The sequence below is a fragment of the Propithecus coquereli genome, unplaced genomic scaffold (assembly GCF_000956105.1).
Source record: "Propithecus coquereli isolate 6110/MARCELLA unplaced genomic scaffold, Pcoq_1.0 Scaffold301, whole genome shotgun sequence".
NCBI classification, from domain to species: Eukaryota; Metazoa; Chordata; class Mammalia; order Primates; family Indriidae; genus Propithecus; species Propithecus coquereli.
Window position 1 is genome coordinate 2,562,762 of NW_012148631.1, and position 25,039 is coordinate 2,587,800.

The 25,039-nt window shown below is 37.0% G+C and overlaps 1 protein-coding gene across 1 annotated transcript in view; it reads left to right on the forward strand.

The window, feature by feature from the left end:
• Positions 1-25,039, forward strand: part of RANBP17 (RAN binding protein 17) — a 404,920-nt gene that overhangs the window by 336,568 nt on the left and 43,313 nt on the right. The window contains exons 19-21 of the mRNA XM_012649689.1: positions 2,718-2,825; positions 4,998-5,080; positions 24,306-24,520. Coding sequence (XP_012505143.1) covers positions 2,718-2,825; positions 4,998-5,080; positions 24,306-24,520 — 406 coding nt within the window. The remainder of the gene's footprint in view (positions 1-2,717; positions 2,826-4,997; positions 5,081-24,305; positions 24,521-25,039) is intronic.

The following is a 25,039-nucleotide window of genomic DNA, read 5'->3' on the forward strand; positions in this document are numbered from 1 at the left end:
CCTCCCTGCTTAGTAGACCTCTACTCTGCTTTCTAGTAATCACTCATTTTCTCTGTGGCAGTCACCTCTGTCAGAAGCATATTAGAATTGGCACCAGTATCATTCCACACAGAAAAGGGAGCATCTCCTCATATCCCCTGGCCTTACCCATAGTGAATGCAACATGGTCTGAAAATATGACAGTCCTAATGCCTTTAAAGTGCCTTGCAAAGGGGCCTATGTGTGCCTCTGTTATTCTTAGGTTCTGAGATTTGGTTCTTTTAAATTTTCTGATGAGCCTTACAGGTGCTTTACCACTAGTGATCTCTGGGATTATGCTCAGGAGATCTCATGGTAGAAAATTTTCTCACCTGTGCTCTTCCAGCACTCCTCAGAATTTTTGTACTCAAAGCATCCCTATTACATGTCTGCCATCCAGATTTGAGCATGAATTCCCCAAGAATAAAAGGCATATCTTTCTTAACTCTGGATCCCAGCCCCTACTACATAGCACATAGTGTCTACCATCTATCAAAAATAACGGCTTTTCTTCCATAGGAAGAAAAAGTAGCCAAAATCAAGTTAATAATCAAGTTCACTGCTTTTATTTTTTCATTTTCATGCAACTGAAACCTCATTCCCACATATATACTAACTTATCACCCATCCCTCCTTTATTTTCCTTTATAGTGCTTTCTAACATATTGTATATTTATTTTCTGTGTTATTAGAATATAAATTCCATGAGGGCAGGAATTTTATAATGTTTTGTTCACTGGTGTCTCTGGAGAGTCTAAAACAATACTTGTTACACAGTGGGACTTCAGTAAATATGTATTAAGGAAATTGTTTCAATATATACAAATACAGCATTAACATGGCATCTCTAATGGGAAAAAAATGTTGCTTTTGGCATTTTTAGGAGGCATACCACTCTTAAAGCTATCAGGGGCTTATTTTCATTGAACATTATGAACTATTTCCTAAAGCCTCAAAGTGAAATGTACACTTTAAAAAATTAAATAGATCTAATCAAATATGCTATACCTCATTTTTAGGTTGCAAGTTTATAGCAACAAATATTTATTGAAATCTACTTTGTGCCAGGCCCGTGCATACAATAAGTATATAGTACCTGCCCTTAAAAAGTTTATGATAGGAGAGATAGACAAGTGCTATACTAGTGCTAACACAGGATTCCATAGCCATACACAGGAAACACTCCTAACCCCGCAGGGATGGGTGGGGGCAGGTACCTTTGATGACAGAGAAGGCTTCCTGAAATAATTGACAACCTATATTGAAATCTGAGGGACAAATAGAAATTAGCAGGAAGTTGGTAGGGTCTCTGTCCTTTAGAAACTCACTGATGGGTCGGACAGGTAACACAAGCAACCAACTCTAATACACTATGTTATAAGACATACGTTCAAGAATGCTTATTGAACATAGTTGAGGAAAAGATTGATGCCTTTTGACAAAATAGAGAAAACATCCCAGGGGAGGTGAAACTTGAGCTAGGTATTGAAAGACAGGAATGTGTTAGAAGAAGCAGTATATAAAGAAATGGAGATGAGAGGCCTGGCATCAGTGGATTTGCAGGGAGTTATGAATGGCTGAATCATAGACAGAGTAGAAGTGCTAAGAGATGAAGCTGGAAGTAGGCAGGGGCCAGATCTTAAAAGGCCTTGTATAGCATACTAAGGAGTTTGAAATTTATTCTAAGAGCAGAGAAGAAAATTGTGGTGACCTTTCCTTCTCATTATGGAGGGTTCTACCCATACTACACAGAAAAGGAACACCATTAAGTGATTCAGTTCAGCATTTCTATCTGAAACAAAAACACAAGTCCATTGGAAAACATCAAGAGAGACACTTGAGGATTGGGAAAAGAAAAGGAAAGGGAAATGAAGGCAGTGACTCAGAATTTGGGGGCCTTACTCCTATATTTATGTTTCTGTTTAGCAAGGAGGAAATCAGGTGTGAGTTAAAAGGCCAGTGGAGCTTAGAGTTTTCCAAGTCTTTGGCATAGACTTATCAGAAGCATACACTTCTTAGTATTAATGAGCATGTTTGAGAATTTCTCTTTGTGTGTATATTGGACTGTCTTTTAGCCACACTGACCTTGAGTGGATTAATAGTTACCTAAACATTTTCTTCAAGCTAACATCCCAGATGTTCCTTGACACTACAGTGGGACCAAACAGAGCAAGTTAACAACTTAAAAGAAAAAAAAAAAAGAATGTAATGTTGAAACTGGGAAATAGATATATGGGGTTTATTATTAGTATTTCCTTCTACTTGTTATGTATGTCTGAATTTTCATAATAAAAATATTTTTTCTAAGTAGTATGGTACCCACGAAACTCTGATAATAATAGCTCAAATATGTTGTTATCCTCATTAACTAAATTTACTTTCTTCTCCTACAACATTAAGCATAATTCTTTAAATGTGTTACTTATATGATACTTTAAAAGTGTATCTTTTGTTTATACAGTATGCCAAGAATAAAGCAATATAATATATGGGATGTGTTACAAATAAGAGCAAATAGCTTACAGACCAAAAAAATGTAAGTATGGCTATGCAGGTTAGGGAGAGAAATTTATAAAATTCCTATTGTATAGAATAGACATAGGACAAATCTGAATTCCCTTAATTCTTTTTAAGTGGCACTAATTTTTAGGAACAATATTTCTTTTGATCCTTAAATTCTTTAACAGACTTTATAAAAGGTACCCGACATACCTTCCCATTCTTCAGAGGGCTATTGAACGGTGGTATGGAGAGCCAGCTTGTACAACTCCCATCTTGAAACTTATGGCAGAACTGATGCAAAACAGGTAAGCAATATGACAGGGAGTGAATTAACAATCTATTATGGGCAGAAGATTTCAAAAGTCAGACTTTCCTTCCTGTGTGTGTATTTGCAAAACTTAACAAGAGCCCAGGAACCAAAACTTAAGGTGATCAGTGAAAACATTAAAATTAGAGACATAAGATTGAGACTTTTTGGGAGAAAGAAGTATACTTAGTTTTATATGGGAACTATGGGAAGTTGAAAATAAATTGGTAGACTACAGCCACCATTATTTAAAATATTCAAAGGCACAAAATGGAGGAAGGGCAGCTATTTTAACTATTTCACAGCTTAGCTGCGATCTATAGAATTTTAAAGCAGAAAAAAAGTTTAGAGGTCTCTGAGTTGAGATGTTTCATTTGATGGAGAAGGAAACAGTCCCAGAGGAATTCAAGGGCGCATAGTTGTCTGCCTCAGGAGCTCTCAGGATTGTCCCTGCTTTCCCTTCCAAGTTATGCTTCCTCCTCTATGCCAGGATGCATGTATTTGGATGATTTATATACTGAAAATTTTCACTGAAATAACAACTACAACACTTTTCAGAAATTGCCTAGTTGACCTTATAATTTGCATAGACCAGCAGAGATTCAAATACTCTGCATATAAATATTAATAAAGATATAGCTAAAAGAAAAAAACCCTGCAATAAGCTAATTGTGTTTACCTCTTTAAAATATGTCATTGCGTCTGTGGCTTAGCACCAGATTACCTGTCACTTAGCCATCCTGTTTCATCAATTCTTCTTTGTAAACTGCATGTTTAGAGGGAGGATATCTAGATAGGGAAAAGGAGTATGGGTTGCAGCTTTAATTTTATCTCTGGTACTGAGTTTTTCACAGCAATAATTTAGAATTTTTACTCTAAAACAAGAGGTGGAAAAAGACTTGGCAAAAAAGAAATGTGAGTATTATTTTGAAAGCTGTTAGTTTTTAAAAAATAGTTCTCATCGGTGCCTTAAATATTTAAAGAAGGGTGGCTTTATATTTTATATTAGAAATTTAGTTTGCTTTTTAATTAAATGCTAATTTTTTCAACCAGATAACTGATATTATATATTATTGATATAACATTTAATACTAAAGGAAAAAACTCATTGCACTGTAAAGGATTTTATGTCTGCCATAGGCAGATAATTCTTATTAGCACAATTGTCTTAAGAACTACCTAGTGAAAATCTGTTACCTGAGAAAATATGTTATCTTTTCTATATTTTTATAGAATCTAATGTGAATTATGTGTATGCATTTCTTTTCTTTAATTAGGACTTTTGTGCCAACAAATGTTCATAACATTTTTATTAATAGTAGGTTATAATTATACTTAATACTAGAGCATTTTGAAAAAGCATGGAAAAGCAAAAATTCATTCTATTCTTGGCAAACAGAACTTTAACAGTGTCTTTGCTTTTTGTTATTTTTTTGCTAATCCTTTTAAAAATATACCATTATTTCTTGAAAGCCAAAGTGATGTTTAAAAGGCAAATAATATGTTGGGATGGCATGTCAGTCTTTTATCCTGTTCATACTGTTTTCCCAGCTGGAACCAGGGAAGTAGAATTGTTCTCAAAGAACTTCTGAAATTTGTTTCTTTTTACCTAAGCTGTATACAGTGGAAACTAATGTAATTTAATGTGTTTGAAATATGAATCAAGTGATTCATTATGTGATTCATATATTAATATATGCAGTGTTAAAGCTACCTGGATTTCCTATCTATCACTTTAGAATTTATCTTAAAAATGTGTATCAGACACTGTAGGAGATATCAAATGTAAATACATATCTCTGTCCAAGTATTTATATGAACTTACACATAAACACCTGGAGTTTATTATTATTATCTACAAACCACTTTGCATAAAACGAGAAAGGGCAAGAAATCTGTGATATATGATGTCAGGATATTGTTTTAACAGATAAAAAAATGAACTCTTCGAATCAGCAAATAAATGAAAATGAGTCTTCTTAATTGTCCTGATATCTTTATAATGAGAAAATTAGCATATATATTTTATCAATAGTTGTTGAATAGAATGACACCTTAAGAGATAATTGTACTGCTGCTACTTGTAATAAATGAAAATGTTGGATATTTTAAACCTATATTTAATTTCTTTATTTGCACATACAGTCTAATTTTTTGCTATATTTCTTAGATCCCAGCGTTTGAATTTTGATGTGTCGTCTCCTAATGGAATTCTTCTCTTCAGAGAAGCTAGTAAAATGGTTTGCACTTATGGTGAGTATTCTTTTCCATATTTGTCTGTGCAATATAGTTTTATCTCTTTAGAGGAAAGAAAGATGTTAGTTATTTTGTTCTTTTGAACTTTCATATCTGTGTGAATTTGTGAAGTGGATAATAAAAGTGCAGAAAGCCAGGTAACTATCACATTGGCATCAAGAGAAGCATAAACAGCATGCCTTTGACTACAAATCATGCCTGACCAACTTGATGAATTTCTTTTGAATAAAATTGCAGTGTCAGTAGGTAAAGGGAATACACTAGATAGAATATTGAAAAGTTACAGCATATTCAGAATTGCTCAAAGTTACATCAAGGAGTTTGCTGTCTTGGGTCAAGGATTGCTTAGACCTATATGTCACAGAATTTGAAAAGAGCAGTGAATATTTTATTACAGGGAACTTTTGGGCACTGTACCCCTAAAAGCAGAGTTCTGTAGTAAAGATTGTCCTATTCAATTACAGCCCAAGAATTTTAGAATTTGGTTAGTAGTTTGTACCTTACAACTATCATAAACCCTAATATTTGCCAATTCTGACAGCTTTGTCAATGGAAATCTCTACTCTCTGAGGCCTTTATGTAGACAGAGAAAGGGGATAGGATGGATAAGAATGCTCTGTAATCTAATTTGGCACACATCGACTGAATCTCAGCAGAGCTAGGCTCTGTGCAATGTACTTCCTCCTGAGAGATGTTTCCCTGTGTCCTCTTTTGTTGTCTTCTTTTTTGTCTGTCCTTTCCCAAATCAACAGCAAACTATAAATACATTTGGTATCAAAAATTGCCTGTGATTCTCGTATTCCTTTTTAAGTTTAAGTACCTAGAAATAGATTTTACAAAATTTTGTAAAGCCTCTTTACTTTAACTGTGTGTGTGTGTGTGTGTATGTGTGTGTGTAGGAACAACCATTAAAAGTATATTAGCTTTTGAAAAGTAAAAGTCTATTTTTAAAAAAAGGACAAAATTCGTGTTTTGAATTATTTTTACTTCAGTTCAAAACATATTCAGTTCAGGCCGGGCGCGGTGGCTCACGCCTGTAATCCTAGCACTCTGGGAGGCCGAGGCGGGCGGATTGTTTGAGCTCAGGAGTTCGAAACCAGCCTGAGCAAGAGCAAGACCCCGTCTCTACTAAAAATAGAAAGAAATTAATCAGACAACTAAAAATTAGCCGGGCATGGTGGCGCATGCTTGTAGTCCCAGCTACTCGGGAGGCTGAGGCAGAAGGATTGCTTGAGCCCAGGAGTTTGAGGTTGCTGTGAGCTAGGCTGACGCCACGGCACTTTAGCCCGGGCAACACAGTGAGACTCTGTCTCAAAAAAAAAAAAAAAAAAAAAAAACATTCAGTTCAAAGCACTATCTGATGTATATACATTGTAGGCCTCCACTTAAAAATGCTTAGTTTTAATTGCACGTTCGATTCGTAGAATTTAAGCTAATTAATGTATGGAAACTACAGAAAACACCTATATAAGACAGTAAACTTGTACACTCTTATTTTCATCTTTACCAATAACTGCATTACCACAACGTTTGCAACTGTTTGAAAACAGACACAATCAAATCATATAAAAATGCTTTGCCTCCTAGAAGTAAAAATGGACCCTTTTTAAAATATTCTAAATACAGTTTGCCATACCTTCAGTGGATATTTAATTCCTGTCAAAGTCTTACCATACTAAGTAAGATATGTCTGTACGTTTTCTAAATACAGAATGATATATTAGAAAAAGCACAATTTAAGGAAATTAAAAGATCTGAGTACTAGGCAGGGGGCTGGGGAAGGGGTGGCTCGAAGGTGGCAAGAGGATGCCCCTGAAACAGCCTAAGAAGCAGGCCAAGGAGATGGATGTGATAAGGCATTCAAGCAGAAACAAAAAGAGGAGCAGAAGAAACTCGAGGAGCTAAAAATAGAAGGCCACAGGGAAGGGCCCCCCTGGCCACAGGTGGAATTAAGAAATCTGGAAAAAAGTAAACTGTTCTTTGTGCCTGAGGGGATGGTGACCCCTGTTTCCACTCCTATGTAAATATCTTTTACCACCTATAGCTGGGTTGTTGTCTTGGAGCCTATTGTACATTTAAGAGTAAACTTTTATAAAAAAATCATGCAGTGGCTCATCATCTCTTTAGATCTTTTCACTCATCCATTCTTACCTTAGCTATGAATTAAAGTACAACCGGCCCAGAATCTGCTCTTTGGTCTTTTTTCTACCCTAAATTCTATATCACCTGGAATTCAACCAACTCATTTGTGGGAGTGGGGGGGACAAAAAACAAAAAAAGATCTAAATACTAATCCTAGTACCAGTGTTTATCAACTCCATGACCTACAGCTAAAATACTATACCTCTTTGTGCCTAGTTTTCTCATGTACAAAATTAGGAATAATAAATACCTACTGCCTACCTGCCTAGTTAGGATTAAGGGGGTTAATTGAGCTACTCTGGGTAAAGGGTCTGACACAAGGGGTAATATGGAATAGGTACTCACTGAATGTGCCTCTCCTTGATCTAAAGCCTTTCTCTTGCACTCACCAAGCCAGCCTTCCTTGGGCAGGGGTTCGCTGACCCACATCTTAGTTTTGTTCAGCAGTGCCCCATGCTTAGACCACACAGTGCTGCTTCCTCTGCCTATAGCCAGTGCTGAGTTTTTATTTTCTCACTTTTTTAAAGAAAATTAACAGTACATATATAAGAATCTCTTAGTAATCAATAGAGCTTTAACTATACAAATATTAGATTGCTGTTACCAGTAACAATTATATCATTCCTACCCCTTTTTCTGGATCATTTCTTTCATTAAATATATTTTTTCCTTTGGGGCTTACTCATTATTGCAGTGGTAAGAGAAGTGAACTTCTCTTCCAGTATCACTGGCTCTCTAGGACAAAATGTATGTCTGGCAAGTGACACTAAAAGGAATCTCATAGAAAAATACCAAACCTATGGGCTTCAAAAATCTCTTCAGTCCCTTCTCAGGTTGTCTGACAGACAAAGGCATAGCATCAAAAGTAGAGGAAAACAACTATGTGAGGATTACATTGGAGGAGGAGGAAGAGAAAGGAAAGGAACGGAGAGGAGAAGAGAGGTGGAAGGCAAAAAAAGACAAAACCTTCAAAGCATTCTTGAGAAGAAAAGCCAGTAAGGAGTTTTCTTACCCTCAAGAAAGACTAAGAGATTAGAGTAAGGCTCTGTTCGTCAATTTAGACTAATAGAATGAGCAGCTTCCATTTTTTTAATCGTCTCTTATGGTCCTGTAGTAGACCATTTATCGTATATTACCCTGTTGAATCCTCAAGATAGGTATTACTGCTTGCCACTCACTAGTTATATGACCTTGGTTAAGTTGTTTAGCCTCTCTTGCTTCAGTTTCTTGTTAAAAAGAGAAAATATTAATAATACCTACCTCATAACATGATTGTGAAGATTCAATTAGGTAATATGTGGAAAGCCCTTTGACCAGTTAGCTACTATGATTCCTGTTGTGAAAAAAATTGAAGCTCATAGAAGTTACAAAATTTGCCATATATGACATGGCTAGCAAGTAGTTGAACTGAAATTTTATTCAAAGTCAGTATGACTTCAGATAATAGTCTTTCCATATTTTTTACTGCCTCTTGGGAGTTGCCACAGGAAGATTGTACCATGGATATTATGATGAAGCACTGTTCTTTAAAGTATGGAGATTCATATCCCAAAACTTATTGGAAATGAAAGGTTCAGTGGAAAAATGTGCTTCAACTGTGTCACCAGTGACTTTGACACATGCATTTTACATAGAATAATAGAAAAATGTCTCTCACCCTCCACTGACTCCCATGCTGGCCCCCTATTGGCCAATCTGATTTATGTATCTTTACCTTCTGTAATGTTTTATTACCCATGCTCTTACCTCTGGAAATTCTTATATGATCATTGAGGGAGATCATGTGGTTGCCATCAGGAGTATGGAAGATGAGGGAAAGAGTGACAAAGAGGACACAAAAGAGCCAGCATTGTTTATTTCTTTGGTAAGCCCAGGTGAAGGAAGGGGAAACCCATGGAGGAAAGATGCCAGAATATTCCATGATCCCTTCTGTTTCCATTCTCACTGGATTTTTTTCTCTGCTCACCTTTCATGGGCAGTTTTTGGGTAGTCAATGACGAGGGCAGTGCAGACAGGAAAGGACTCATTTCCAAATGCACCTGATTTGTTATACATTGCGTGGAATACTTCCACCTCGCTGCTCTATGAGACTGGCAGAAAAATAATACTTTTTATGTGCTGTTTTATTTATCTACATTCTGTCATGATATACTTTGATGTAAGTTTTTAATTTTGCTTCAGCTCTCAGCTGCTCTTGCTGTTACAGCTCAGGGTCAGCATTGAGGTTAGCCACAGTAGCACAAAACAATTTCCTGTTTGTATAGCCCAGGTAACACTTGGATAAGGATTAAATTTTACCACATTTTCTACTAGCCCAAGCCTATTATTTCTAATGAGTTTTAAATTGCTTCAAGAACATGTATTTCAAAACTTAGTGCTATGATCCATTCAGCCTGAGCAACTTAATAAAAGAAATTTCTTTCTTAAATTTTTGGTTAAAATGTTGCATGCAGTGTAATAAATGTTATTACTTTAGAAACCTACTTCTCAGTTTTAAGAAGTGGATGTTTTTTATGCTCAATTTCCGTTTGTCTAATCTTTCCTTTCATTTGCCGCTGGGTCCTGCTATCTTTAGTGACATCTGTTGGTTGAAGAGTGCACAGAAGGGAGAAATAATGATTGTTTTCATAAGACTGACCAAAATGGAACTGCTTTTATTCCTTCCTTAGGTACCTGATTTAAGAAAGCTCAATGCATAAAAACCTAAACTTTAAAAATGGATAGGCCCTTTTGTTACAACAGTGGGCATCTGTTCGTCATCTGTGGTGAATGTATCTTGCTCTTGCTGTGTAAACCTATCTTGCTCCTCAGTAAACTTCATTTCCCTCTTGTCTTGCTTTTGGTGTATCTGGTCATTCTTCAGCCAAGAGCACACCAAGAAAAAAATTATTTAAAATAAAAATTGATAGATCAAGCTATGATTATTCAGTGTATGTAAGAATTTACATCAGGGTTCTTTGAAGTAGTGTATACTCCATGTGTGTTTAAGGTATAACTTAATATGCATAAATTGAATTGGGAAAGTGCCTACCAGCCACTGTTACTCATTGTGACCTAGATAACAGACTAGTGGTTTTCACATTGGGTTTTGCAGAGCCCTGAAGGCCTGCGAAAGTGCCACAGAGGCCCTCTAGAATGGGGGTGGGAGGGGCAAGGATGCTTCTACTTTGACCAGGTCCTCCCAGCTATATAGTTAGCAATAGATTTCTTTATAAAAAATGTCATTGCTAAGACTTTTTTTTAAAGAACTTGAAAATTGCTGGCATATACTATTAGAAATATAAGAATGGAGGATTGTGACTGTATACAGGTATACCTCGTTTTATTGTGTTTCACAGATACTGTTTTTTACAAATTGAAGGTTTGTGGCAACCCTGCATCGTTCAATTCTGTACGCACCATTCATCCAATAGCATATGCTCACTTCATGTCTCTTTATCATATGTTGATAATTCTCCCAATATTTCAGACTTTTTCATTATTATTATATCTGTTATGATGATCTATGATCAGTGTTCTTGAATGTTACTATTGTAATTGCTTTGGGGCACCACAAACCATACCCTTACAGGATGGCAAACATAACTTGCATATGCTCTCACTGCTCCGTGGACCAGTCTTTCCCCTGTATCTCTCCTTCTCCTGAGGCTTCCCTCCCTGTTCCCTGAGACACAGTAATACTGAAATTAGGCCAGTTGATAACCCTACAATGGCTTCTAAGTCTTCAGGTGAAGAGTCTTACATCTCTCACTTTAGATCAAAAGCTAGAAGTGATTAAGTTTGGTGAGAAAGGCATGGTAAAAGCTGAGACAGGATGACAGCCAGACCTCCTCCTTGTGCCAGTTAGGCAAGTTGTGAATGCAAAAAAAAAGTTCCTGAAGGAAACTAAAGCGCTACTCCAGCAAACACATGAATGATAAGAAAGCAAAATGGTTTTATTGCTAATATGGAGAAAGTTTTGGTGGTGTGGATAGAAGACTAAACCACTCACAACATTCCCTTAAGCCAAAGCCTAATCCAGACTAAGGTCCTAACTCTCTTCAATTCTGTGAAGACTAAGAGAGATGAGGAAGCTGCAGAAGAAAAGTCGGAAACTAGCAGAGCTTGGGTCATGAGGTTTAAGGAAAGAAGCCATCTCCGTAACATAAAAGTGCAAGGTGAAGCAGCAAGTGACGATGGACAAGTTGCAGCAAGTTATCCAAAAGATCTAGCTAAGATAATTGATGACAGTGGCTACACTAAACAAGAGATTTTCAATGCAGACAAAATAGCCTTCTATCGGAAGAAGAGGCCATCTAGGACTTTCATAGCCAGAGAGGAGAAGTCAAGGCCTGGCTTCAAAGGATAGGCTGACTCTCTTGTTAGGGCTGAATGCAGCTGGTGACTTTAAGTGGAAACCAGTGCTCATTTACCAGTCCGAAAATCTGGGGGCCCTTAAGAATTATGCTAAATGACTCTGCTTGTGCTCTATATTGGAATAACAAAGTCTGGATGACAATACATCTGTTTACAGCATGATGTACTGACTATTTCAAGCCCACTGTTGAGACCTGCTCAGACAAAAAGGTTCCTTTCAAAAGGTTACTGCTCATTGACAGTGCACCTGGTCACTCAAGAGCTCTGAGGGAGATGCATAAAGAGATGAATGTTGTTTTCATTCCTACTAATACAACATCCATTCTTCAGCCCACTGGTCAAGGAGTACTTTCAACTTTCAAGTCTTATTATCAAAGAGGTACATTTTGTAAGACTATAGCGGCCGTAAATAGTGATTGCTTTGATGGTTCTAGGCAAAGTAAATGGAAACCTGGAAAGGATTCACCATTCTAGATGTCATTAAGAACATTCATGATTTGTGGAAAGAGGTCAAAAAGTCAGCATTAACAAAAGTTTACAAGAAGTTGATTCCAACCCTCATGGATGACTTTGAGGGGTTCAAGACTCAAGTGGAAGAAGTAACTGCAAATGGAGTAGAAGCAGCAAGAGACCAAGAATTAGAAGGTACAGCCCGAAGATGTGAGTGCATTGCTGCAATCTCATGATAAAACTTAAATGGTGAGGATTGCTTCTTACGCATGAGCGAAGAAAAGTGGTTTCTTGAGGTGGCATCTACTCATGGTGAAGATGCTGTGAAAACTGTTGAAATGACAACAAAGGATGTTGAATATTCCATAAACTTAGTTGATAAAGCGGCAGCAGGGAAGATTGACTCCAGTTTTGGAAGATTTTCTGCTACAAGTGAAATGCTCTCAAACAGCATGGCATACTATAGAGAAATATTTAGTGAAAGGAAAAGTCAATCTTTGCAGCAAACTTCATTGTTGCCTTATTTTAAGAAATCGCCACAGCCAACCCAACCTTTGGCAACCACCACCCCGATCTGTCAGCAGCCATCAACATCGAGGCCAGACCCTGCACCAGCAAAAACATTGTGACTTGCTGAAAGGCTCAGATGATCCATAGCATTTTCGACAATAAAGTATTTTTTAATTAAGGTATTTTTAATTAAAGTACATTTTTTAGACGTAATGCTATTGCACACTTAATGGACTACAGTATAGTGTAAACATAACTTTTTATATGCACTGGGAAACAAAAATTTGCATTTTTTGGAATATTCACTTCATTGTAGTGGTCTGGAACTGAACTTGCAGTATCTCTGAGGTGTGCCTACACTGATGTTAAAATGATTACAAGCACATAGTTGAAGAATTGATTGGTTTTGCAATAACTTGAGGCTTGATAAAATGTCACCAAGAAATAAGAGTTCTTAAGAACAGATCATCCAACAACCATGGATATGGCCTTCGATCTTATCAGCAACTTGGTTGGGGACATATCATGACAAAGTACGAAGAGTAAAGCTCACAAAGTCTTGTGGAAGCAATGGATTGAACACCTTAAGGATCCCCAGAGCAGAATCAGGTGGCTTACAAAAGCAAGGCCTTGTGGGTGATAGCTGAACAAGTGCTTTGAGTTCAGTGGATTCCTTCATTCATACAGCAAACATTTATTGAGCATTTACTATGTTTCCAATGCTGTGAAAGTTAAAAGGCACAGAAAAAGAATCTTACTTATTCTTCCCTTAAGGAACTTGAGTTCAGCAGGGAATTCTGATAAGAATTATGATGCATTGTGCGCTGTGTTATGCTTGAGATGTATTTAGAACTCTCCGAGAGCCCAGAAGAGATTTTTAACTAAAACTGAGGGATCAGAGAAGCAGTATTTCTCGAGGGGATGAGAATAGGGCCCAGAAGTTTGACAAAGACATTTAAAGCAGAGAATAGCTTTTACAGAACAACATCTATTGGATGCTGGGGAAGGGGGAGGGCGGCGGAAGGAGGGGGAGGAGGGAGGAGGGGACGGGTATTTGTATACACAAGGAGTGCAATGCGCACTACCCGAAGGATGGACATATTTGAAACACGGACTTGGGGGGGGGACCAAGGGCAACACACGTAACCTAAACATCTGTACCCCCATAATATGCTGAAATAAAAAAGAAAAAAGAAAAAAAAAATACAAAGCACATAAATATAAGACAGCATGGTCTATTACGAAATTGCAGGGATTTCAAATTGCTGGATACTAAAGCTAATATTAGGGAGTTTTAGGCAATAAAGTTAGAAAGGAGGGGACCAGTTATGAAGTAACTTCAGGGTCTAAGTAAGGAATTACAACTTTATCCTTAAGAATGTATGTTCCTTAAGACTTAATGACTTTAAACAAAGTAGTATGATCATATTTATGTTTTTAAAAAACCACTTTGGGCCATGCACAGTGGCTCACACCTGTAATCCTAGCACTCTGGGAGGCTGAGGCGGGAGGACTGCTCGAGCTCAGGAGTTTGAGACCAGCCTGAGCAAGAGCGAGACCCCTTCTCTACAAAAAATAGAAAAATTATCCGAATGTGGTAGCGCTCGCCTCCCAAGTAGCTGGTACTTGGGAGTACCAGCTACTTGGGAGGCTGAGGCAAGAGGATCGCTTGAAGGTAGAAGTCTGAGGTTGCAAGTGAGCAATGATGACATCAATGCACTCTACCCAGAGTGACAGAGTGAGATTCTGTCTCAAAAACAAAAACAAAGGAAAAAAAAACACTTTGACAGCAGTGTGGTAGGTGAATTGTCTGATGCAAAGCTAGAAGATAAAGGGACAGAATTAGTCATTTAAATTCACATACAGTGTTAGAAATAATTTATGTCTACTCTCCCTTCCCTATCTCAACATGATTTGCTCCTACATGATGATAGGATTTTACAAAATTTCTATTATGACACAAAGAAAAGTGTACCAGTTCTTGGGAATTTATAGAATCACATTTACTCTTTTGTACCAAATACTACTCTAAGAATTTATGTATGATACTTGCCATCTTCAATTAATAGTTTTCTTTTTGTTGATACTCAGTCTGGGACAAGACTTGCCCAACACCTAATTCTATTATTTTTATTTTTATTTTTTTAACTGGTTGCATGGAGTTTATTTGCCCCTTGGTGCAAGGGGAATAGTTACGAGGTGTCAGGAAAGCTCACATGTGCTTGGGCAGTAAAACCTGGGGCTCTCTCTACTTCATTTTTGGTGTTTGCTATGTTGATATAAATGCGCCAAACTGCTTCTCTGCTTGCTGCAGCCTGCCTAGTCTATGCAGTGAGGCCATGAAGCAGGGAGAGACAGGGTTCTGATAGCCTAGCACCTCTGGAAGCTTGGGGCTGCTGGTGGCCGCTCAGGTCAAGATGGGGTCCCAGTGCTGCTTCCTGGTGGCTTCCAAAACCTGGCCACAGGTGGTTATGCATGCTGCTGGAGGCCTGAGGGGATTCTGAGTACTCTGGGGACTCCAACACTGTGTCCATGAAAGGGAGAGTAGACTTCCCAAAAAGGAAGCTCACCCACCAGTGACCCAGGGGGTGCTGGTGGCTTCCCCAGGGTACTCAGCACTTCCACAGGAGCTCTTGCTAAACATGGATCCCAGACAACGCTGGTAGTAGTTGTGGGTGGCTGCTGGAGGGTATGGCCACAGTGCTTTTGCTTGCTGGCTGGTAGGAACTTCGACAGTGACTCCTGAGAGCCTTCGTGCATGATCACAGGTGGCAGGGACATGAGCACTAGGCCCTTGAGCCCATTTGCCGAAGAGACTGCTGGAGGCCGCTCTACAACAGACGTGCACACACACAAGCCAATTCTATTATTTGTACATGAGATTATTCAAGAAGTGGTTGTGTCTGACTGAGAGACTAGAAGGAAGTAGGTTTTGTTGGCAGCTACTAGCTGACAATTATGTGTTTAGTTAAAATTGCTTTCAAGTAATAAGAAAAAATATATAAAATGATTACAAAATGAACTATAAGCTTTAAATACTGGGAATCACTTCGTTTTTCTCCATTTTCTTTCAGTTACTTGGTATGGCTCCATGGAAAAGCAAGATTTATAAATACATCCATAACCTTTGTAAACTCGTATTTCTATTTCTCTTCTAAGGAAATAATCTAAAGTTAGTAATTACAGCTAAAGACCTTTGATGTTACATTATTCATAATTGTGAAAAATTGGAAAACAAAATGCTTCAAAAGCAAAATGCTTAAGAAAGATATATCAGTTCAATGGAATAACTTGCAGTCATTTAAAATTTTAACAATTTGATATTAATATCTTTGTCAGATTTTGATATCAGAATGATACTAGATTCATAGAACGAATCAGGATTTTCTCACCGTTTATTTTATGAAAAAGTGGGTAGGAAGCCCAGCATGGTGGCTCATATCTGTAATCCCAGTGCTTTGGGAGGCCAGACTGGGCAACAAAGCAAGACCCCATCTCTACAAAAGGTAAAAAAAAAAAAAAAATCCAGGCGTGGTGGCATCAGCCTGTAGTCCTACTCAGGAGACTGAGAAAGGAGGACCACTTGAGCCCGAGAGTTCAAGGCTGCAGTGAGTTATGATGCCATTACACTCTAGCCTGGGCCACAGAGCAGGACCTCATCTCTTAAAAAAAAAAAGAAAGAAAGAGTGGGTATAATTGGTATGAGTCCTTCTTACATGTTTGACAGAATTCACTGGTAAAGCTATCTAGGATTGGAGTTTTGTTTTTAGAAAGGGGTGTTTTTTTTTTTAATAAATTTGACTTAGGTAGATTGCAATTTCTATTTCTTCTTATATCACCTTTGGTAAAGTGTGTTTACCAAGAAACTGTTTCATTTTACCTAAATTGGTGAATTTGTTAGCTTCATGTTTTTCAAATTATCCTTTTTAATCATTTTAATGTTGGTTGGATCTCCAGGAATGTTCCCTAATTTGTTCTTAATATTGATAATTTTTAATTTGACTTTTATTTACTGAACAGTCTAAGATTTTTATCAAATTTATTCATCTTTTCAAAGAATAAAAATCAGTTTTGTTGATTTTATCTATTGATTTTCCATTTTCTATTTCATTGATCATTTTCTTCTCCTCTTGCTCCTCCTTCTTCTCCTTGTCTTTACCTTCTTCTTATTTGTTTTATCATCATTATCATCATTGGTATTGTTTCCTTTATTCTAACTTCTGTGGTTTTAATTTGCTTTTTTTTTAGTTCAAAGTAGAAGTTTAGATCACTGGATATAAACATTTCTTTTTTGTAAAATAGGTACTCAAAGATAAATTTATGTACTGTTTCCACTATATTCTCCAACTTTGATATGTTATTTCTTTCCTTCTCATTAAGTTCAAAATATTTTATAATTTTCATTTGTGATTTCTTCTTAACTCATGGGTTGTTTTAAAATGTGCTGCTTACTTTATAAATATTTTCAATGTTTCTAGGTATTTTATTGCAACAAATTTCTAATTTAATCTCATTTTAGTTAAAGATATTCTCTGTGTGATTTCCATCTTGAAACTCATTTTATATAGCAACACATATTCTACTATGATAAATGTTTTGTATGCCTCTGAAAAGAATATGAAGGGTGAATGTTAGTAAATATATACAAATTCTGTTTTTTTAAAAAAATTATGTTTTAAGATTACCTAGTTTATGGGAAATATATAAATACCATGTGAAAGTATAGTTCAAATTTTATCTATGCTTTCGACAATATAAAACATCTATATGTACATGGTGATAATTGAAAGAAAACACAGAAAGACTGAAATAGTTTGATATATTGAGGTTGTGAGTTAATGTTTTTAAAAATATTTTGATATCTATTAATATAAAATAACCCATGTAAAATCTTTTATTCAAAAAAGGAAATAAAGCATACTTAAATTTTTAATTAAATTATTGGACAACATTACTCTGAAAGTTCAGAAACTGAATTACATCAGTACTGAAATTCTGTCTTCTATGACTCTGACTTATCTCATAAATTTGGGGAAGATGTGTCATCCTAGCAGCATGGAACCACTATAACCATACAGCTTTCATGTACAAAAAGACTGTATTGCCCTGTGTTTTTCTATCATGTTTTTCTGTACTTTTCTTTTTCTTTCCTATCTTTTTTCTTCTAAAATAGAAATGTCTTTTTTTTTTTTGCTTTTTTCTGATTATAAAATAACACACCCATAGGGTGAAGAATCCAGCATTATAGGCTATAGGAAGTAGAAAGAAAATCCTCCTTTATCTCATCACCCAAAGATAACCATTATTAACAGTTTAGTGTGTGTGTCCTTCTATACTTATGTGTACATATACACATATTTTTCCAAAAATCATATGATATACTAAGTATTCTATAATCTGCTGGTTTGTACTTATTAACATATTATGGCTATTGCTGCATGTCAGTATGTATAAACCTGCCTTTTTTTTTAAATAGCTGCAGAGTATTCCATTTTATGCTCATATTATAATTTATTTAATTAATCACCTTTTGCAGAACTGCTACTTTTTCATCATCATACAGAGCTTCAGTCAATAATTTTGTACATTCAACTTTGTGCGTTTTATTCATTCAGGAAATGTGTACTGAGAACAGCAGGTACTATTCCAGGCTCTTTGGATACATCAGTGAGCAAACTGGAAAAGAAATTATCTAGTAGTTAGAAGTGCTATGAAAAAAAAGAAAGGAGGCTAAGATAAGAGGTATCTAAGTGCCAAAGAGTAGAGCAACAAGAACTCTCATTCATTGCTGGTGGGAATGCAGAAGGTACAGCCACTTGAAGAGACAGTTTAGCAGTTTCTTACAAAACTAAACATACTCTTACTGTACACTCCAGCAGTTGTGCTCCTTGGTATTTACCCAAGGAGTTGAAAACTCACGTTCACACCAAAACATGCATATGGATGTTTATAGCAGTTTTTTTCTCCATTGCCTAAACCGATGTTCTTCAATAGGTGTGTGGTTAAACTATGGTACAATGGAATGGGTGTGGAGGGATCAAAAGTTCCATTTTGGTCATGTTGAGCTGAGATGTTGATTAGACATCCAAATGGAAATATTGAATATGAATTTGGATATATGAATCTGGATTTAGGAAAATAGGTCTAGGCTAGAGAAATAAATATAGGAACCATTGACTCTTAGAAGCTATTTAAAACTGCAAAACTAGTTAAGATCACAAGGGGTGGGGCATGAGGATAAACTTAGAAAAAGACTTAGGTTTGAGTTCTGGAATACTCCAACATTAGGAGGTAAGGGAGAAGAGGAGGAACCAACAAAGGAAAGTGAGAAGCAGCAAACACTGAAGTAAGAAAAAATCAGGAGAATGTGTCTTGGAAGTTGAAGTGGTCTCTCCCATATGTCAAAAGCTGCCAATGAATCAAATAAGGTGAAGACTGAGAGTCAATCATTACATTAGCACCAAGAAGGTCATTAGTAACCCTGAAAAGAGCACTTTCAGTGGAGTGGGCATAAAAGAGAATGAGAGGAGAAGAAATGAAGAGAGTGAATTGAATTCTACTACAAAACTGAACAATATCTAGCAGAGGAAATGAGGCCAAGAGAAGGTTTAGTGTGTATGTGTATGTGTGTTTTTGAATGGAAGGGATAGTAGCATTGACATATAGTCTAATGCGAATGACCTGATAGCAAAAAAAAATTGCATAGGAGAGAAGAGGGAAAATTGTTGGTGCTTTGTCCTTAAGCATGTAAGAGGTAATGGGAGCTAGTTGGACATGTTGCAGGATAGCTTTTACAGAAGACAGCTTATGTGAGTGTAGATGCTAGTAGAAAGGTAGAAATGGTAGTGAAAGTTTAGTATTGGAATATATTTCCAGACATGAACTTAAACATTTTTTATATTTTTAAGAAATACTACCAAATTGCCTTCTAGAATGATTCTACTAATTTTATATTCTCAACCATTTGTTTAACTTCCCACATCCTTATCCCCACATCCTTATCAACACTGCATTGTTTTAATCTTTTTCTATCTGAAAGGGAAATATATTCCCTCCAGTCTTCACAGCTTCAGTTCTGTCCCAAATCATTTGTCCACAGGGTTTGGCTAGTTTGCAGAGAGACAAGAATGGGTTGAGTGACCTGAAGTAAAGGAATGTTAGCAAGCTTGCAGTTCTTGTCCCATAACTGTTCTGATGATGAATGAAGACATTCAACCTATATAGCTGTCAGCTAAATATCAAATTCACTTTAAATTTTTAGAGATTAAAAGGGAAAAAGAAAAGGTAAATCAATGTAATGGATTGCTTTATAAGCCAAGAAATAACCTTGTTCATACTGTTAGTTCCTCCTGGTAGAAGATACTACTATAATATGGCTTATCTCTTACACTGCTTTTCTAAGTATTCTTTTGAGGTATATGGAACTGGTGGGATGTGGGGCAAACAGCAAAACTGCAACCCCCTTCAGCTAATTCTCTGTTGAAGGAACAGAGAGGAGCAGTCAAAAGATACAATACTGACCTTACTTTGAATTCTGTAAATGAAAGTGATTGGAGGGATGTGACATTATTTTATACCACACACACCCAGCTTCACCTCCTCCTTTACAGGTTATAGCTCCTCCAAATGTAAACTTATGGGCTATTAGACTAGAGGAAAAAAATGAGCCCCCCAGTATTGTGTATTGTCATAGTTTACATTTATTGAGCACTGTGCCAGTTATTATACTATGGTAAGCACTTTACATATGCCTTCTCCTACATAAGAGCCTTGTGAGCTATAGGTATTACTATCCTCATTTTAAAGATGAGGAAACTGTGACTTACAGAGGTTAATAATCTGCTCAGATACCCAGGTAGTAAGGAAAGATCTAGGATTCAAACCACATCAGTATGACTCAAAATCCCACACTGTTAATCACTACCTTATGCACTATATGTTTGTCATTTCTTAGAATATTACCTTGGTATGTAGTTCTCCAGCTGAGGCCTGCAAAGGAAGGCTGCCGTTCCTCCTTGGTATAGGGAGTCTCTTCAGAAGAGGAGGACACCCTGGAGTCAGTTACTCCGGGAAAAGGAAGGGTCTCAGGAGGAAAAAAAAAAAAATTTGATAGACCTGAAAGTTGATCTCAGATGAACAGAAGAGGAGATTTTGCGTCTTTAGGTAGGTAGGTAGATATTTGATAGATAGATAGATCCCTCTCTAAACCTAGATCTTGACAGTTGTCTAGAAAGATACTTCTGAGTGTTAAATGCTAATAACAACAAAAAAGTCCTCTCCATAAAGTAGAGGTAAAGAAGGAGGAAGCTCTCAGCAGTTCATATAAGCTAATAATGAGAAAAATATTTCTAATAAGCCAAACTATATAGATCAGGAGTCCTCTGTGCTTATTTCCCAGTTGTTTTCCCTTGTTATTTAATGAGATTTCTTATACTACTACTACCACATGTACCAGAGTAAGAATGGTAGTTACATGGTACTCATACCTCCATTCCCCCATTATTGCCTTTGGCCTGGTTAATCATTCAGTTTAGTGCATTCTTTCCTCCTGAACCCCAGCATAGCCTCAGCATCCATCTTACTCAGGTCTAGTGTTAAGGATGTAACAGTACGTCTTTTCCCCTTCCCCAGTTTTGGCAGATGTGGTCAATGGGAAACAATTAGAGATTTTCCTTTTGGTTCTAGCCTTTGAAAGTCTATTTTATTTCATTAAGGAAAGTATCCTTTTCTTTTATGCTGCTACAATAGTACCAAAGTGGCAGCTGTTACTGGCTTCAGTGGCTGCCAAGCTGATGATGACATCATTTCTTAGCTGTCTATCAGTGCAATATAGATCTGCCTCTTAGGAAAGAAATGCTGAGAAGGAACAAGTTGGGACTTTCTAGGTGTGGGATGAAGCCGGGAAGACAAGGAAGGTTATCATACATAGAGAGAGGAACATCAAAAGGAAACCTTAGTCCTGTCACTTCTGTTTATACTAATGTGAGTCTAACTCCTATATTTTAAGCTTTTTAAGGGCAAGGCCTCCAATTTCAGTAAGTATTGTTGAATAATACATATTGAATAAAGCTATATTGGAGTGAATAAATGATGACTTGAAGCCTTCTGTTCCATAGATTTTTATAGTGACCATGTAATGCTGAGGCACTTGAACAAACAAAATGAGATACAATTTCCTATTTCAAAAGCAGTAATTATTCTACTCTTGCAAGGTCATAATATTAATACATCATTAATATAGCTGTATTTGACATAGTCCAAAAGGCAAGACATGTATGCCACATTGCAACTTTAACATAGAGATAAAAGTTGTGATTCTAAATAATTAATGCTTCTTGATGAGAGATTATCTATTCCTTTACAAATTTTGTTTCCATCAGACAGCTTTTGGTCTGCCTATTTCATCTTTTGCTGCAGAATATAGGATCTTTACTTTCCCCATAAGGACATCAGCATAAAAAGGCCCTAAAAGTTTGCTGCCTTTGACCCTGGCTTCCCCAACAAACACAAAATGTGTGAACCACCTTCTGCCTTCCAAAATTACCCTAGCTCTTTCCATCACATCAACACAGTGCTATTCTTTCTTGGGAAAGGGAAGATAGGAAAATGTCTACCTTGGTTTACATTGAATTCGAGGCAAAGGTAGAAAAACGGTGATTGAGAACTGTCCTCTCCTGCAGTTCTCTGCTTTCTTAGACTTCCATGCCTTTGTACTTAATCTACCCAGAATACACTCCTCTCCCTCCAAGTCCATATGGGAAACTGCAATTGATCCTTAAACATAACCTGTTCTGTGAAGCCTTTCCCCACTGCCCTTCTGCCCAAGCAGAGTTAGTCTCTTCTATTCCCATAACATCTTGACATACCTCTCTGTTAGCATTTGTCACATTGTATGGAATTATTTATTGACAGATAGATTTTCCCAGCCAGACTGAAGTGCCTCAGAGTAGAGATTTTATTTTATTCATTTGTTGATCCCAGCACCTCACACATAGTAGCTGTTAAATAAATGCTGTCATATTGAATTGAATTTTTATGGAACTATTTTATTCCTCTGAGGCAAGTTGGGATGACATTATGAAAGAGGGTACAGAATTTGGTATTGAGTAAATTCCAGGATAGGCTTCAGCCTTCCAGAGAATGATTTTGTCATTCAGATGTACAGATTATAAGCAAAGCCACATGAGCTTCTAAGGCTGCATAGAGGAAAATATGTATATGGAAATATCCCATATACATGGAACAGATCAAAAAAAGGAAACTTTCACCCTGGGCTGGTCCTGTATTTCATGTTCTGCTAGTAGTATCTGTCTTTTTTAACCCCTAATACATATGCGGTTACCATAACATACATACCAGTCAGGCTTCACACAGGGAAAAAGAACAATGAAGGGTGGGAGCAGTGGCTCACGCCTATAATCCCAGCACGTTGGGAGGCTGAGGTGGGAGGATCACTTGAGCCCAGGAGTTTGAGACCAGCCTGGGCAACATAGGGAGACCTCCTCTCTACAAAAAAAATTAAAAATCAGCCAGGCATAGCAGCATGCACCTGTTGTCCCAGCAACTAGGTACTGGGGAGGGTGAGGTAGGAGGATGGTTTGAGCCCAGGAGTTCAAAGTTGCAGTGAGCTATGATGACACCACTGCACTCTAGCCCTGGCAACAGACCTCATTTCTGAAGAAGACAGAATAAGGACAAACCAGAACCCAGCAGCATTTCTACATCATCTTCTCACCGCTTCTAACTACAACCACCTTCGGAAAGTCACGGCAGCTACTTCTCTTCCACCATCTAAATCTCACACTAATTTCTCTTTTGGCCAATTCTGCCTCACAACCGTACAGGGTTCTAGGAAACTTAATTCTTGTTTAGCCAAGTTCACACAGTATAAACCACTACAATATACCTTTAGATTTTGCAAATTGAATTTAGTTTCAGTTTTAGAAGCAGTGCTCACTTGAACAGGAAAAAGAAGAGCTAAGAAACATGCATTGCTTTATATTTTTTAAAACATTCTCAGGTATTACCTAGTAACATGCCTTACTAGCACACATTTCAGAAACAGAAAGTGTTGATTGTAAATACTAACTACTACAGAAAATTTTAAGGTGATTATACAAATATTTCTTTTTCTTTTGATGGTCAGCACAGAATTTAAGTACAGTTTTAAAACAATCATCTCTTGGGATCTTCTAAAGAAGGATCCAAGGAAGTAATATTTATTGTGTACTGTACCAAGAATTTTATGTATCTTATTTCACTTAATTCATATACCAAACCTATGAGGCTCCTAAATGTGAAGTAACTCAAGATCAAGTTCATGTAAAAAGGTTACAAATTCATCCAGAATTTAGAGTAATTTACATCTTAGTTAGGTTATCTTTTTCTCTTGGCTTAGTTTTAGCCTGCTCTTTAAAAACTTTTAATTGAAAGGATAATACATAAAATAAAGTGAACTAATCTTAAGAGGACAACTCAATAAATTTTTACATACCTATGTATACATCCGTGTAATCACCATGCAGATAAAAATATAGAGCTTTTCCAGTGTCCTTGATTGATTTTTTCCTTGGGTCATTTGTACTTCCAGGTAAGCTGCCTTATATATTTATAGTTTTCATTACAATGGATGGTGCCATTCTTGGAACAATGCTGGGGGAAATGAATATATTAACAGTAAAGTGAAAATGTTAGTGTGCCCCATAACTGTTTTAAATGACATCTACTTATGTCACTTTCTCTTTCTGCTTTTACCCTAAAACAGGTAATCAGATCCTGTCCCTCGGGAGCCTCTCAAAAGATCAGATTTATCCAATGAAACTCAAGGGCATCTCCATCTGCTATTCAGCTCTCAAATCTGCCTTGTGTGGAAATTATGTCAGCTTTGGCGTCTTCAAATTGTATGGGGACAACCATTTTGACAATGTACTCCAGGCCTTTGTCAAAATGCTGCTGTCAGTGTCCCACAGTGACTTGCTAGTAAGCAATCATGCATCATGGGAGTCTTTGTGTGAAATGTGAAGTAACACCACCACAGGCCTGGAATTATTATAATAAAGCCCAGGGAGTTAGAATAGCACCAGAACATTTTATGTTTTAAGGCAGCCTACTTGTTCTAACTTACAGAATTTGGACAGCTATACTGTCAGTATTTATATAATTAAATGTGCAGTTTAGAAATGTGCAGCTACCACCTTCTGACAAATTGGTCATCCAGAGTGCTTCAGATTCTACATACAGAGAAAATATAATTAGCAATTTCAACTAATTGCTTACAACTATACTCATAATTAAAAAACAGTCTGTGTTTCATGGAGCAGAAAATACAGCATTGGCTGCAGGATTTTCCACTTCCTTTTATTCTACTCTTTCTACTTCCCCTGCTGTTTGGCCTTCCTATCCATTAAAATTCTGGTGTGGTGGACAGAGTGCTGAACTGCAGGTCGAGCAACCTGGCATATAGTCTCAGCTATGTCTCTCACTAATCACCCGTATTTC